We start from the raw sequence: 15,822 nt of genomic DNA, 5'->3' as shown, positions 1-15,822 counted from the left end.
ACTGAATACTTTAAACATGGCCGGTGCTTGTGAGGAACTGAACTTTTATTTTATTAAGTAAGTTCTAACTTTATTATGCTTACTCCTTGGAAGGAAAGTTATGAGCAATTTAGCATATTAAAAAGCAGAGACATCACTTTGTCAACAAAGGTCCATCTAGTCAAGGCTATGGTTTTTCCAGTGGTCATGTATAGATGTGAGAGTTGGACTATAAGATAGCTGAGTGCTGAAGAATTGATGCTTTTGAACTGTGGTGTTGGAGAAGACTCTTGAGTCCCTTGAACCGTAAGGAGAGCCAACCATTCCATCCTAAAGGAGATCCGTCCTGGGTGTTCATTGGAAGGAGTGATGTTGAAGCTGAAACTCCAATACTTTGGCCACCTGATGCAAAGAGCTGACTCATTTGAAAAGACCCTGATGCTGGGAAAGATTGAGGGTGGGAAGAGGAGGGGACATCAGAGGATGAGATGGCTGTATGGTATCACCGACTCAATGGACAGGGGTTTGGGTGGACTCCAGGAGTTGGTGATGGACAGGGAGGCCTGGCATGCTGCGGTTCATGGGGTCACAAAGAGTCAGACATAACTGAGCAACTGAACTGAACTGAACTTTATCTCATTTTAATTTAAATAGCCACCTTTGGCTCAAGGCTGCCATATTGGACAGATCTGGAGAAAGACCAGTGTGAGAACCTGGCCTCAGAGGTTGTGAGAATTAAGAAGAGAGAACATGGGAAGCAACAGAGTATAGGAAAACTGTATCCCTGGAAGTCCTCAGCAGAGAATGCTTGTGCCCAGAGTCAAGATCTAACAAGACTCTTTTCCATAATATGTTGGTAACACCTGATGAGAGGAAAAAATGACCCGAGCGACTTGTGTCTGACCAGAGCTTCAGGGAAAGATCAGAAATCATGAAGGGCAATTCAGAGGGCTCTTGTCTAATCATTGGGTGTAACTATACTTGCTAACACAGCACAAATGCAAAATCAAAACAGCACAAATTATATCCCTCCAATTGTCTGTTTTCCTCATTTTTCTTTCTTAAATTTTAGGAAATTTGAAACGGTAGGCTGTGCCCTTCATCTTGGTTTCTCTGGTGGCTCAGCAATAAACAATCTGCTATAGAGGAGACAGAGAGATGAGGCTTGATCCCTGGGTTGGAAAGATCCTTTGGAGGAGGGCATGGCACCCCACTCCAGTACTCTTGCCTGGGAAATCTCATGGACAGTGGGGCCTGGTAGGCTATGACCCACGGGGTCACAAAGAGTTGGACACAACTGAAGTGACTGAGGAAGCACACAGGCCCATGGTGTAAAGGTCTGGTTAAGTTGATATACTATAAATGAATAGCAGTAGGCATCTTTGCTTGCTTTCTTTCTCCTTTATAACAAGTTTCTTGCTTGCCTTCTCTACTCCAATCCTGGCCAAAGCTTAAGGTGAAAATGTTTGTCCCTCAAAAGTACTCTTCATCACCCTTTCTGATCTAGATTAATTTTTATAAATGCCAGTTCTGAAAGCAAACAGAGAAATTAGAAAAGGCACGAAGCTGTTAGAACTTGTCACAAAATTCAGCACAAGGGCAGCAGTGTTCAGGAAGGCCGATTTTTCATGTGTGTTGACAGAGAACTTCACTTGCTTGTGTTCCAATGATGGCATCCTTTGTTAACCTCCCCATGAATTCTAACAACTCAGACAAAACCACCAAAGCATCCTCTGTCGTTTCCGTTTGTGCCAACTGCAGGGCTATCAAATTTGTCTTCATGTTATTACCTTAATGATGAGGAGGGGCACCTGCAGGGTTCACTGATTTTCTGCTGCCATAAAAAATGAGGTTTTTTGATTCTTCTAAGGGAGCTGGAGTGAGAAATGCTCTGACCTGCTGCTTTTGGTCAGCAAGTGATGGACTGACTGAGATTGCTGGATGCACTCTGTACTATGGAATACAGTAGTAGATTAAGCTTTACTTGTTTACCTTCTCACAGGCCTCCACCGAATGCCTTCAGAAAGGAAAAAGTAATAAAAAAGCAATGAGTTACTCCTATCCTTCCCTTTCATTCTTCCACACTTCTCTGCATTGATTTATTATCAGATCAGATCAGATCAGTTGCTCAGTCATGTCCGACTCTTTGTGACCCCATGAATCGCAGCACGCCAGGCCTCCCTGTCCATCACCCTGTCCATCACTCCCGGAGTTCACTCAGACTCATGTCCATCGAGTCAGTGATGCCATCCAGCCATCTCATCCTCTGGCTTCCCCTTCTCCTCTTGCCCCCAATCCCTCCCAGCATCAGAGTCTTTTCCAATGAGTCAACTCTTCGCATGAGGTGGCCAAAGTACTGGAGTTTCAGCTTTAGCATCATTCCTTCCAAAGGAATCCCAGGGCTGATCTCCTTCAGAATGGACTGGTTGGATCTCCTTGCAGTCCAAGGGACACTCAAAGTCTTCTCCAACACCACAGTTCAAAAGCATCAATTCTTAGGCGCTCAGCCTTCTTTACAGTCCAACTCTCACATCCATACATGACCACAGGAAAAACCATAGCCTTGACTAGACGAACCTTTGTTGGCAAAGTAATGTCTCTGCTTTTGAATATGCTATCTAAGTTGGTCATAACTTTCCTTCCAAGGAGTAAGTGTCTTTTAATTTCATGGCTGCAGTCACCATCTGTAGTGATTTTGGAGTCCAGAAAAATAAAGTCTGACACTGTTTCCACTGTTTCCCCATCTATTTCCCATGAAGTGATGGGACTGGATGCCATGATCTTCGTTTTCTGAATGTTGAGCTTTAAGCCAACTTTTTCACTCTCCACTTTCACATTCATCAAGAGGCTTTTGAGTTCCTCTTCACTTTCTGCCATAAGGGTGGTGTCATCTGCATATCTGAGGTTATTGATATTTCTCCTGGCAATCTTGATTCCAGCTTGTGTTTCTTCCAGTCCAGCGTTTCTCATGATGTACTCTGCATAGAAGTTAAATAAACAGAGTGACAATATACAGCCTTGACGTACTCCTTTTCCTATTTGGAACCAGTCTGTTGTTCCATGTCTAGTTCTAACTGTTGCTTCCTGACCTGCATACAAATTTCTCAAGAGGCAGATCAGGTGGTCTGGTATTCCCATCTCTTTCAGAATTTTCCACAGTTTATTGTAATCCACACAGTCAAAGGCCTTGGCATAGTCAATAAAGCAGAAATAGATGTTTTTCTGGAACTCTCTTGCTTTTTCCATGATCCAGTGGATGTTGGAAATTTGATCTCTGGTTCCTCTGCCTTTTCTAAAACCAGCTTGAACATCAGGAAGTTCACGGTTCACGTATTGCTGAACCCTGGCTTGGAGAATTTTAAGCATTACTTTACTAGCTTGTGAGATGAGTGCAATTGTGCAGTAGTTTGAGCATTCTATGGCATTGCCTTTCTTTGGGATTGGAATGAAAACTGACCTTTTCCAGTCCTGTGGCCACTGCTGAGTTTTCCAAATTTGCTGGCATATTGAGTGCAGCACTTTCACAGCATCATCTTTCAGGATTTGGAATAGCTCAACTGGAATTCCATCACCTCCACTAGCTTTGTTCGTAGTGATGCTTTCTAAGGCCCACTTGACTTCACATTCCAGGATGTCTGGTTCTAGGTCAGTGATCACACCATCGTGATTATCTGGGTCGTGAAGCTCTTTTTGTACAGTTCTTCTGTGTATTCTTGCCATCTCTTAATATCTTCTGCTTCTGTTAGGTCCATACCATTTCTGTCCTTTATTGAGCCCATCTTTGCATGAAATATTCCTTTGGTATCTCTGATTTTCTTGAAGAGATCTCTAGTCTTTCCCATTCTGTTGTTTTCCTCTATTTCTTTGCATTGATTGCTGAAGAAGGCTTTCTTATCTCTTCTTGCTATTCTTCAGAACTCTGCATTCAGATGTTTATATCTTTCCTTTTCTCCTTTGCTTTTCGCTTCTCTTCTTTTCACAGCTATTTGTAAGGCCTCCCCAGACAGCCATTTTGCTTTTTTGCATTTCTTTTCCATGGGGACGGTCTTGATCCCTGTCTCCTGTACAATGTCATGAATCTCAGTCCATAGTTCATCAGGCACTCTATCAGATCTAGGCCCTTAAATCTATTTCTCACTTCCACTGTATAATCATAAGGGATTTGATTTAGGTCATACCTGAATGGTCTAGTGGTTTTCCCTACTTTCTTCAATTTAAGTCTGAATTTGGCAATAAGGAGTTCATGGTCTGAGCCACAGTCAGCTCCTGGTCTTGTTTTTGCTGACTGTATAGAGCTTCTCCATCTTTGGCTGCAAAGAATATAATCAATCAGATTTCGGTGTTGACCATCTGGTAATGTCCATGTATAGAGTCTTCTCTTGTGTTGTTGGAAGAGGGTGTTTGTTATGACCAGTGCATTTTCTTGGCAAAACTCTATTAGTCTTTGCCCTGCTTCATTCCATATTCCAAGGCCAAATTTGCCTGTTAGTCTAGGTGTTTCTTGACTCCTACTTTTGCATTCCAGTCCCCTATAATGAAAAGGACATCTTTTTTGGGTGTTAGTTCTAAAAGGTCTTGTAGGTCTTCATAGAACCATTCAACTTCAGCTTCTTCAGCATTACTGGTGTGGGCATAGACTTGGATTACTGTGATATTGAATGGTTTGCCTCGGAAACGAACAGAGATCATTCTGTCGTTTTTGAGAGTGCATCCAAGTACTGCATTTCAGACTCTTGTTGACCATGATGGCTATCCATTTCTTCTGAGGGACTCCTGCCTGCAGTAGTAGATATAATGGTCATCTGAGTTAAATTCACCCATTCCAGTCCATTTCAGTTCTCTGATTCCTAGAATGTCGACATTCACTCTTGCCATCTCTTGTTTGACCACTTCCAATTTGCCTTGATTCATGGACCTGACATTCCAGGTTCCTATGCAATATTGCTCTTTACAGCATCGGACCTTGCTTCTATCACCAGTCACATCCACAGCTGGGTATTCTTTTTGCTTTGGCTCCATCCCTTCATTATTTCTGCAGTTATTTCTCCACTGATCTCCAGTAGCATATTGGGCACCTACTGACCTGGGGAGTTTCTCTTTCAGTATCCTATCATTTTGCCTTTTCATACTGTTATGGAGTTCTCAGGGCAAGAATACTGAAGTGGTTTGCCATTCCCTTCTCCAGTGGACCACATTCTGTCAGATCTCTCCATCATGATCCGCCCATCTTGGGTTGCCCCACAGGCATGGCTTAGTTTCATTGAGTTAGACAAGGCTGTGGTCCTAGTGTGATTAGATTGACTAGTTTTCTGTGAGTATGGTTTCAGTGTGTTTGCCCTCTGATGCTCTCTTGCAACACCTACTGTCTTTCTTGGGTTTCTCTTACCTTGGGCATGGGGTATCTCTTCACGTCTGCTCCAGCAAACCACAGCCATTGCTCCTTACCTTGGACAAGGGGTATCTCTCACAGCAGCTCTTCCTGACCTTCAGTGTGGGATAGCTCCTCTAGGCCCTCCTGCATCCGCGCAGCCACGGTTCCTTGGACATGGGGTTGCTCCTCCCCGCTGCCGCCCCGGCCTTGGGCGTGGGGACGTGGGGTAGCTCCTCCTGGCCGCCTTCCCTGACCTCGGATGTGGGGTAGCTCCTCTCTGCTGTTCCTGCGCCGTCGCAGTCTGGTACTCTCGGCCACTGCTCCTGACCTCGGATGTGGGGTAACTCCTCTTGGCTGCGCCCTTCGGGCATGGGGTCCTCCTGGCTTCTGCTCCTGACCTCGGACGTGGCTTATTATTTGCTGATTTGCATTAATTCCAAGTGACCAAGGCACAGTGTCTGTGTGGTACTAACTTGACATGTTCATTTGATTATTAAAGTCTGTATCCTATTGGATTCCTGTTCCTTAGAGCAAATCCCAAAGGATGGGTGCCTGGTGGCCAGTGGGAGCCCTGCCATACAAAGGGCTAGAAGGTTGACTATCTACCCCAGGGCCCTGGCTCTGCTCTATAGGGTACCTCAGTTAAGTATCTTTGAGCTTTATTATCCTCATGTGTAAATGGGAAATAAAAATACGTGCCTTGACTACATCCCAGGCTGGTGAGAGGATCAAATCACACGATACCTACAGAGGTATTTGGTAAAATCTCACCATACTTCAAAGACATTTAATTTTTATTCATCATTTTTACCTCCACTGATTTCCAGAAAGAACTTGAGTTCAGTTACAGTACATAGGCAGTCAGACCATTAAAACCAAGATAAAAGAACAAGAATCGTAGAATGAAAATAGAAGATAAATGTTTCAGAAAAATTTATGTTAATAATCATTGTATCAATCGAAGACTAAACTTAACTTTGAACTTCCTGGCAACAAAGGCAAAACATAAAGCATCCTTAGGTACATAGCTTTCCTTAATCTATGAAATATAGCACACAGGTTTATTAGGAGAAATGTAAATTTTCCTACCATTACACTCTGAGGATAGTGAGTGAGACTGTTTTCTGGGCACATGCCTGCCTACCCTTTCCAGCTGCCCTGGCAGTAGAGAGGGGAGTTTGGCCCATGAAACCTCCCCCGTGTGCTCCTTCAAGCTCTTACTCCCACGACTAGCTTGACACACGGCCAGCCTGAAGGCAGAAGATGGAAGGAGCTTACCTGTTAGAATCCCTACTTGGAGCTGCTGCCAATTAGAAATATCTGCCCTCTACATGAGTGATAAATAAACCTCTATCATGAATGTGCCATCATATACTTTACACAATTTGCACACCCTGTAAAATTTTCTAATTTCAGAACTTCATTGAATACCATACTATACAGTTGTTAACTATCAGTCCTACCTTAAAAATAATTTTTAAGTGATCTTCATGGACTGTATCATATTTTGACAGAAACAAGCAAAATCTAACAGTTCTGAGGAGAGGTGAAACAAAAATAGATGGTTTTATTTATGCATTTGGGATGGTGATATCTAGAGTAGAAAAAAAAAAGAAGCAAGAGGTAAGAAGAGCTCTGGAACATGAGCTACATCTAGGAAGGCCTGTCCATTTGGGTAAATTAATAACAAAGATACAGTGGGAAATGAGAAGGCAAGTCCCTTATGAACTGGGAGAGTCCTAAGAGTTTAGAAAGAAGGACAGGGACTTGGCTAGCAGTCCAGGGGCTAGGACTCTGACCTCCAACGCCAAGGGCTAGGGTTTAATACCTGGTCAGAGAACTCTGATCTCACATGCCAAGTGGCATGGACAAAATATAAATAAATAAAATAAACTCATTTATATATATAAAAGAAAGGCCAAATAATGGAAAAAGTGGGAATCTTTTTTTTTCAATCTCATATCCTTTTAATAGATTACCCCCCACCCACCCACCCACTGCTTACTTTAAAAATACAGACCAACACTGTCACCATCAATTGGGTTACTCAAGTAATTTCTCCTTCTCATGTCTGGGAGAGGTGAGGGTGGAAGGGGTGGAACAGGAGGATCAGAAGACCAAGATCATTCTTGTTTGTTTGTTTGGAGAGGGGTTTAATATGACTTATCTAACTGTAAATTAGATGTATGTAATTAACTGTATGTAATTAAATTTTTGATAACAGTGACTTTCTGGATTCCTTAAAGTCTACCCTGCCTAGCAGGGCATCAGAACTCTCGATTTTGTCCTGTTGGTACAAGGGAAGCATTGTTCATAGGCCCTGCTGTAGACAAAAATGTTGGGAATTTTTATAGAGACAATCAAGCATGAATACATCATAAATTCTGTGGATTTAATCATTTATTATACCTTAAGCACAATTTTCAGAACTGCAAATACCTCCTGAACTTTGGTCTATCTAGGTTAAGTGAGGACAAGTGCATTGTGTTTAGATTCCATTCATCCCCCAAGATAAGTGTGTTCTGAGAACCTTCCCTGAACATCTCTGGGGACTTCCTGTTAGGATTTTTACCATGCCTTTCTCACACTGAACTGTTTTGGCCCTTCCTACTTTAAGCATAAATATCTCACCTTTTACATATGGTTTAGGAGCATTATTTCAAGCTATTTAAGCAGAGTACATCATGAGAAATGCTGGGCTGGAAGAAGCACAAGCTGGAATCAAGATTGCTGGGAGAAATATCAATAACCTCAGATATGCAGATGACACCACCCTTATGGCAGAAAGTGAAGAGGAACTAAAAAGCCTCTTGATGAAGGTGAAAGTGGAGAGTGAAAAGGTTGGCTTAAAGCTCAACATTCAGAAAATGAAGATCATGGCATCTGGTCCCATCACTTCATGGGAAATAGATGGGGAAACAGTGGAAACAGTGTCAGACTTTATTTTTCTGGACTCCAAAATCACTGCAGATGGTGACTGCAGCCATGAAATTAAAAGATGTTTACTCCTTGGAAAGAAAGTTATGACCAACCTAGATAGCATATTCAAAAGCAGAGACATTACTTTGCCAACAAAGGTTCGTCTAGTCAAGGCTATGGTTTTTCCAGTGGTCATGTATGGATGTGAGAGTTGGACTGTGAAGAAAGCTGAGCGCTGAAGAATTGATGCTTGAACTGTGGTGTTGGAGAAGACTCTTGAGAGTCCCTTGGACTGCAAGGAGATCCAACCAGTCCATTCTGAAGGAGATCAGCCCTGGGATTTCTTTGGAAGGAATGATGCTAAAGCTGAAACTCCAGTACTTTGGCCACCTCATGCGAAGAGTTGCCTCATTGGAAAAGATTCTGATGCTGGGAGGGATTGGGGGCAGGAGGAGAAGGGGACGCCAGAGGATGAGATGGCTGGATGGCATCACTGACTCGATGGATGTGAGTCTGAGTGAACTCCGGGAATTGGTGATGGATAGGGAGGCCTGGCGTGCTGCAATTCATGGGGTCGCAAATAATCAGACACGACTGAGCGACTGAACTGAACTGAACTGAAGCTTAAGATTTAGTAGGACTTGGGCAAATGGCCATGTATGGATGTGAGAGTTGGACTGTGAATAAAGCTGAGCACCGAAGAATTGATGCTTTTGAACTGTGGTGTTGGAGAAGACTCTTGAGAGTCCCTTGGACTGCAAGGAGATCCAATCAGTCCATTCTAAAGGAGATCGGTCCTGGGTGTTCTTTGGAAAGAATGATTTTAAAGCTGAAACGCCAGTACTTTGGCCACCTCATGTGAAGAGTTGACTCATTGGAAAAGACTCTGATGCTGGGAGGGATTGGGGGCAGGAGGAAAAGGGGACGACAGAGGATGAGATGGCTGGATGGCATCACGGACTCAATGGATGTGAGTTTGAGTGAACTCCAGGAATTGTTGATGGACAGGGAGGCCTGGCATGCTGCAATTCACGGGGTCCCAAGGAGTCAGACACAACTGAGCGACTGAATGGAACTGAACTGGGCAAATAGCAGCACAGAGCAGACAGGGTAGGGCCAAAAAGGATGTACCAAGGGATGCTACAGACAGCGTGGCTGACAGAGGCAGGTCAGGACCCAATCCAGGGAGTCCAGCAAACTATAGACCCAAGCCAAACAGGCAACAAGGCTTCCAATATCAAAGAGCAGATTGTCCTGATATAAAGAAGTCAATGATGGAGAAGTCAAGAAAAGAAATATTCAAGAACCTACATAGCCACAGTCTTGGGGAAAAAAAACTAAAATATATCAAGTCTCAATGCAGCGTTTCCAAAATCCCATTTCCCTTGGACCATTAATTTCTACTTCTCAAGATTCCTATCAGATCAGCAAATCATAGGCATCCCTCTTCACACAATAATGGGCTACTGAAGTATCTAAGAAAATGTAAAGTATGTTCAACATTAAAATAATATGACTATCCAGAGAGCACATCATTTCTTTAAGTAGAGAAGTTTGGGTAACAAGCATTTTACAGTTCTATGACTAATACAAGTTACATTCCCTGCAAACTGAAATATGGCTTTTTGGACACCATCACTTAAAAGAAAAAACAAAACAAAACAAAACTCATAGTTACTTTTCTAGTACTTCTATCCAGATAACTTCTTTGTTCTAAAGAAGAGGATCAAGATATCTTGACATCTTTCACATGCTAATCAAATATGAAATACGAGATGAAAAGATGAGCTTTTGTATTCTTCTATGTGAATTTGTGTCTTTGCAACTCATTGTTTCCACTTCCTACCCCAACCAAAAGGAATATAAAAGCATAGTTGTGAGTGTTATTCAAAGCTTAATTTTTTTGGGGGGGAATGTATGTGTTAAAGTTGAGAGACTGTTAAAGGCCATGTTGTTCAATTTCTACTCACTGAAGATATAATAACTATGTTGACTGAGCATTTTTTCTATATAAAGCACTCTTTCAAGTGCTTTCCAGATAATATTTCATTTAATCCTCACAACAACCCTATTATCCTCAGGTTAGAAATAAAAGAAACTGAGACTCAGAGAGATTAAGTGATTTGCACAAAGTTACATTGTCAGTGACAAAACAAGGAATCAAATCCAAGAAGTCTGACCCCCGACTCTTAAACACTGATTCTGACTCATTTATACCATCAAACAATGTAAGCAGTACTCAGGTTCTCTTTCCTTTTTTTTTTTTTTTTTTTTAAGAATTTTTTGTTGTGGACCATTTTTAACGTCTAGTCAAGGTTATGGTTTTTCCAGTGGTCATGTATGGATGTGAGAGTTGGACTGTGAAGAAAGCTGAGCACCGAAGAATTGATGCTTTTGAACTGTGGTGTTGGAGAAGACTCTTGAGAGTCCCTTGGACTGCAAGGAGATCCAACCAGTCCATTCTGAAGGAGATCAGCCCTGGGATTTCTTTGGAAGGAATGATGCTAAAGCTGAAACTCCAATACTTTGGCCACCTCATGCGAAGAGTTGACTCATTGGAAAAGACTCTGATGCTGGGAGGGATCGGGGGCAGGAGGAGAAGGGGACGACAGAGGATGAGATGGCTGGATGGCATCACTGACTCGATGGACGTGAGTCTGAGTGAACTCCAGGAGTTGGTGATGGACAGGGAGGCCTGGCATGCTGCAATTTATGGGGTCGCAAAGAGTCGGACACGACTGAGTAACTGAACTGAACTGAACTGATTTTTAACATCTTTATTGAATTTTTTACAATATTGCTTCTGTTTTATGTCTTGGTTTTTTGGCCACGGGGCATGTGGGATCTCAGCTCCCCAACCAGGGATCAAACCTGCACCCTGTGCCTTGGAAGGCAAGTTTCAACCACTGGACCACCAGGGAAGTCCCAAGCACTTTATTTCTAAATGTTACTACTAAGATTTATATGGTATGTAATAACTCATCTGGAAACATGTGAAACATTCACTACACAATTCAAAGACTCATCTTTCCATTTTTCAGGTAAGCATTGCTACTGCTATTTAAGAACATGGACTTTGCCTATTACCTGACAACTCTTCAGCTCCAAATAAGCAATCTGGGTACAAGAAAACAAAACAAGAGATAAAAGGATCCAGTTTCAGAATTGTGGCATTCCGAGAGTGTGTCTTTAATGAATGGACTACAAATAACTGCCTTCAGAGCTCTATGATGCAGAACAACCCCTGAGGGCAATTTTTCCTTTTACAGCAATCTACACCTGTGACCTGTGGGCCCATCCCTCACGACAGATGGAAGGGAGTTTGTGGAAATCATCCAGTGTATCATTCTTCTCTAGGTGTCTGTGGTGTTTGTGGAAACTGTGTTGTATCGAGGGCCTAATTTTTATTCCTGGTTATACATTTGCCATTGGATGATTCCATTCTGTCTGTTGAGTCTGTTAAAATTGGATGGACTTTCACTGTTCCTTGAAGTAAGCCTGCAAAGCTCAATTTCTTTTTTAAATGCTGTCATTAGATTCTCTAGGTTCATGCAAGCTCTGAATAGTAATCTCTTTCTCCTTTTCGATCCATTAGTGGTACCTGATCTTCAAAGTGGTTAATTTCAAAACAAGTGCTCCAGTCTTTGAAACATTTAGAGATTTAAAAAAAAAAAAAAAAAATCTTGAAATTGAATTGTCCCATTTTACTTTGGTTCACTCCAGACTAATCAGTAATTTGGAAAGAACATCCACCCCCAACCTTTTGTAGCAGTTTCCCTCTCTAACCCATGGACTTTATAACATAGACTCTCCTAACAGACCCTAGTACTCTACTTCATGTTCTGAGCACCAGAACAAAACTGCCCACATTTCTGTTCATTCCCGAGTCAAAGCTGTCAAAGTCTGTGGTTACGTTTTTCTGAATGCCCTCAAGCTGTCAAAATGTTTGCAATGTCTATCAAAATATGCCAGATTCATTTAGGGCATTGGACATGAGCAGCACTAAAAGTCTTTTCAGACCAGTGGGTTTGGGTGAACTGCAAAAACATGAAGATTAAAATAAGAAAAGTGTAGGGTAGAGCATGTCTGTCCTACTAAATATGATAGAGTATTAAAAAGAGATGATTGATACTAATGGGACATTATCGACACAGGTAGAATTTAACTGGTTATACAAAATAGGATATAGTAGTTTTTCAGTGGCTAGCAACTATTTTGGGGGGTAGGTAAAGATTAAAATTTGTGCCAGTTATAGGGCAATAGAATGGCTAGATTTCACCATGCTTTATTAGTTTCAAGGTGGTATTCCCAAACATTGTATGTCTGTTTCAAATTAACATGACATTCTCAAGCACCCTCAGAGGACATTCTGAAGCCCTGAGAGCATATTTTAGCAAGTGTAATGAAGTAGAAAGGATGGAGGCTCATATCTACTGAAATTCCACAGCATGGAAGAATATTTCCTATCAGCACAGAGGCTAAAAGTCATTTTGATGTACGCTGTTCATTCTGCACATCAGCAGAGTTCCAACTTAATTGAGATAGAGAGAAGGAACTTATTCATTTATAGTTAAAATTCCTAAGGTTTATATGTAGAATTAAAATTTAAATTTTTTTGTTTTCATTGGCATTGCTCCAATATTTGCAAAAAAGAGTAGCAGACTGATTCCTCACAGGAGAGCTGGGACAATGAAGTGCCACTACCTGCTATGAAAAGGAGCCATGCTGCTTAGGGTGAGGCAGGGGAGAATGTCTTCACACAGGAGGTGCATGCGTGGGAGCATGCTCTGTCGTGTCTGACTCTGTGACCCCACGGACTGTAGCCCACCAGGCACCTCTGTCTGTGGGATTCTCCAGGCAAGAACACTGGAGTGGGTTGCATTTCCTACTCCAGGGGATCTTCCAAACCTGAGGATCAAACCTGCATCTCTAGTGTCTCCTGCACTGACACGTGGATTCTTTACCATTAGCATCACCTGGGAAGCCCATATACCTGGAGGTGCCTATTTGCATTTGCAGAGGGATAGGGTTATTATTGAGAGTCACCCTAGAGATCTGGCTTCCCTTTTTTAGCATCATAACTTTCTATTTTCCAAAAGTACATTGATCTCTTAAAAAAAAAATTGTTCTGGAATTCATTTTCCTTCCTGGATGGTAATGATATTCAGTAGCAGCAATTTCATACTAAATAATTTTATCTCACCCAATGAACCAATGGATAAAGTTACTTCATGTTAAATCCAAGTCGGATTAATTCTCTTCAGTTCCCTGTTGTTGTTGTGTCTCTCAAATGTGTCTGACTCTTTCATGACCCCATGGACTGTTAGCCTGCCAGGCTCCTCTGTCCGTGGGATTTCCCAGGCAAGAGTACTGGAGTGGGTTGCCATTTCCTGCTCCAGGGGATCTTTCTGACCCAGGGATTGAATCTATGTCTCCTGCATTGCAGGCAGATTTTTTACCACTGAGCCACCCGTGAAGCCCTTTTAACTATTAAGTATATTAAAAAAAAAAATCTTTTAAGAAAAAAGTCTTTGTTCCATCCCTGCCCCTTTCACAAACAACTCAAACTCTCCAGCAAATAAGATGAGTGCTTACCTCAAAGGCTCTCTGCACTTGGACAAAGTCGCCCAGGGTGAGTTGGTTCTCAAGCAGCACTGTGCTGGCGTCTTCTTTTGCAGTTGCACCGTGTGAAGTCTCCTCCAGGTTCTCTGGCCGCGGCTGAGATCCTTTGTTCAACCCAGGGGTAGCATTCTGGCAACTCATAATGGTTTCACCTCTTTTCAGCAGTCTTCAACTCTCTCTGTAAGTTTTTTGTTTTTTGTTTTTCTTTTCCCTTCAACAGGTGCCTTTGAAAAGAAACAACTTACCAATTGAATTCCAAAATAAAAGTACTTTTCAAGACACTCAATTAGGAGGCAAAAAATTCAAGCCCAGAGGCAGGGAATGAAAGCTCTTGACCCTCACTCTTCCTTAATTCCAGTTTATTTTCAAAGTCCACTGTTGAATCCTTTTAAAACACCTCCCCCCACCACCATGGATATTCTGTTTAACCTGGCTTGATTACAAGAGTATAAAAGCTTTCCCCCGGGTTTATAGCAACTGACACAAAATGCAACTTCTAATACTCGTTTAAAATGCATTAGAAAAGCAATGTTTCAAAATCTCTTTGGCTAACCTTGCTTTTATTCGTATGTCATGGATTTAAACTCCATTTTCTTGTCTTGAGGTGTGAGGTGACACAGCCATAGGGTTTCTGTCCCAGTGAAGTGTGTGCCTCTGATGACTACCTCCCCAGCAACATGGCCTTGTTTGTTTCATGTGTGCATGCTCTTTGTGTGCTTCCTGGCAACCAGTGCGAAGCCAACTAAGGCTTCTCCTTTTTCTCCTCCTCTTCACACCCCCATCCCGTCCAGCAACTAATGACTGACCTGAAGGTTTGAATAAACAATATAAACACTGAGGTTTTTTTAAAGGACAATTCAGCCCACTCATTTTTTAAAATTAAACTTCATCACTGCACTATTTAAAGACAACTTTTATAAACATATAATGTATTATGAAGCAAGATGATTATTCAAAGAAAACAATGAATTTAGGAATTTTACATTTTCTATGTAAAAAATGTTTCATTTGTGTTTAATAAGAATCTTTTTCTTATCATCTCTTTGTCTTAGTTTCTATGTGTATAAAATGGGAATTGTTTAGCCTGTTTTTTTTTTCATTCTTTTCATAAATATTTATTGAGCACCTACTATATATATTTTTAAATTTTATTTATTTTCTAATACCAAAAACGTTTTGTTTTGGGGTATAGCCGATTAACAATGCTGTGATAGTTTCAGGGGAACAGGGAAGGGACTCAGCCCTGCATAAACATGTATCTGTTCTCCTCCAACCCCCACTCCCATCTCAGCTGGCACTAACATTGAGCAGAGTTCCCTGTGCTATACAGCAGGTCCTTGTTGGTTATCCCTTTCGAATATAGCAGTGTGTACCCTACTATGTACTTTTGACAGCACTGGGAACAATGCGCAGTTCCAAATGGCAAATGTCAGAGGGAATGCTAATTACTTCTTATAAGAGATTAATCAAGCTCTCCAAGCAAATATTTCATTTTCTGTCCCATCTGGAAGTAAAATTATCATCAGTCTACAGTAGGTGCTCTGTATCCACAGGTAGCATAGGTTTTCAATTCATTGAAAATACAGAAGGAGAACACAGTATAACATAATATGATAAATCTTATGATAAAACTACCTACAGTATCATCACTGCTGCTGCTGCTGCTGAGTCACTTCAGTGTCCGACTCTGTGAGACCCCATAGACGACAGCCCACCAGGCTCCCCCGTCCCTGGGCTTCTCCAGGCAAGAACACTGAAGTGGGTTGCCATTTCCTTCTCCAATGCATGAAAGTGAAGTCGTTCAGTCGTGTCCAACTCTTTGCGACCCATGGACCACAGCCTACCAGGACCTTCATGGACCACAGCCTACCAGGCTCCTCCGTCCATGGGATTTTCCAGGCAAGAGTACTGGAGTGGGGTGCCATTGCCTT

The 15,822-nt window shown here is 42.0% G+C and overlaps 1 protein-coding gene across 3 annotated transcripts in view; it reads right to left on the bottom strand.

The window, feature by feature from the left end:
* Positions 1-14,886, bottom strand: part of WDR49 (WD repeat domain 49) — a 170,372-nt gene extending 155,486 nt beyond the window's left edge. Inside the window, exons 1-2 of one of the 3 annotated variants that reach the window (XM_006077286.4) lie at positions 14,445-14,886; positions 13,865-14,115 (exon numbers count right to left, since the gene is read on the bottom strand). In XM_006077286.4, coding sequence (XP_006077348.3) covers positions 13,865-14,032 — 168 coding nt within the window. In that variant the 5' untranslated portion in view covers positions 14,033-14,115; positions 14,445-14,886. The remainder of the gene's footprint in view (positions 1-13,864; positions 14,116-14,444) is intronic. The other 2 variants (XM_044945189.2, XM_044945192.2) reach the window with 2 other exon arrangements.
* Between the last annotated feature and the right edge of the window lie 936 nt (positions 14,887-15,822).

This window comes from Bubalus bubalis, chromosome 1, assembly GCF_019923935.1.
Source record: "Bubalus bubalis isolate 160015118507 breed Murrah chromosome 1, NDDB_SH_1, whole genome shotgun sequence".
In the NCBI taxonomy this organism is placed as follows: domain Eukaryota; kingdom Metazoa; phylum Chordata; class Mammalia; order Artiodactyla; family Bovidae; genus Bubalus; species Bubalus bubalis.
The sequence above is the reverse complement of the archived record's forward strand: the minus strand, read 5'-3'. Positions and strand labels throughout refer to the sequence as shown.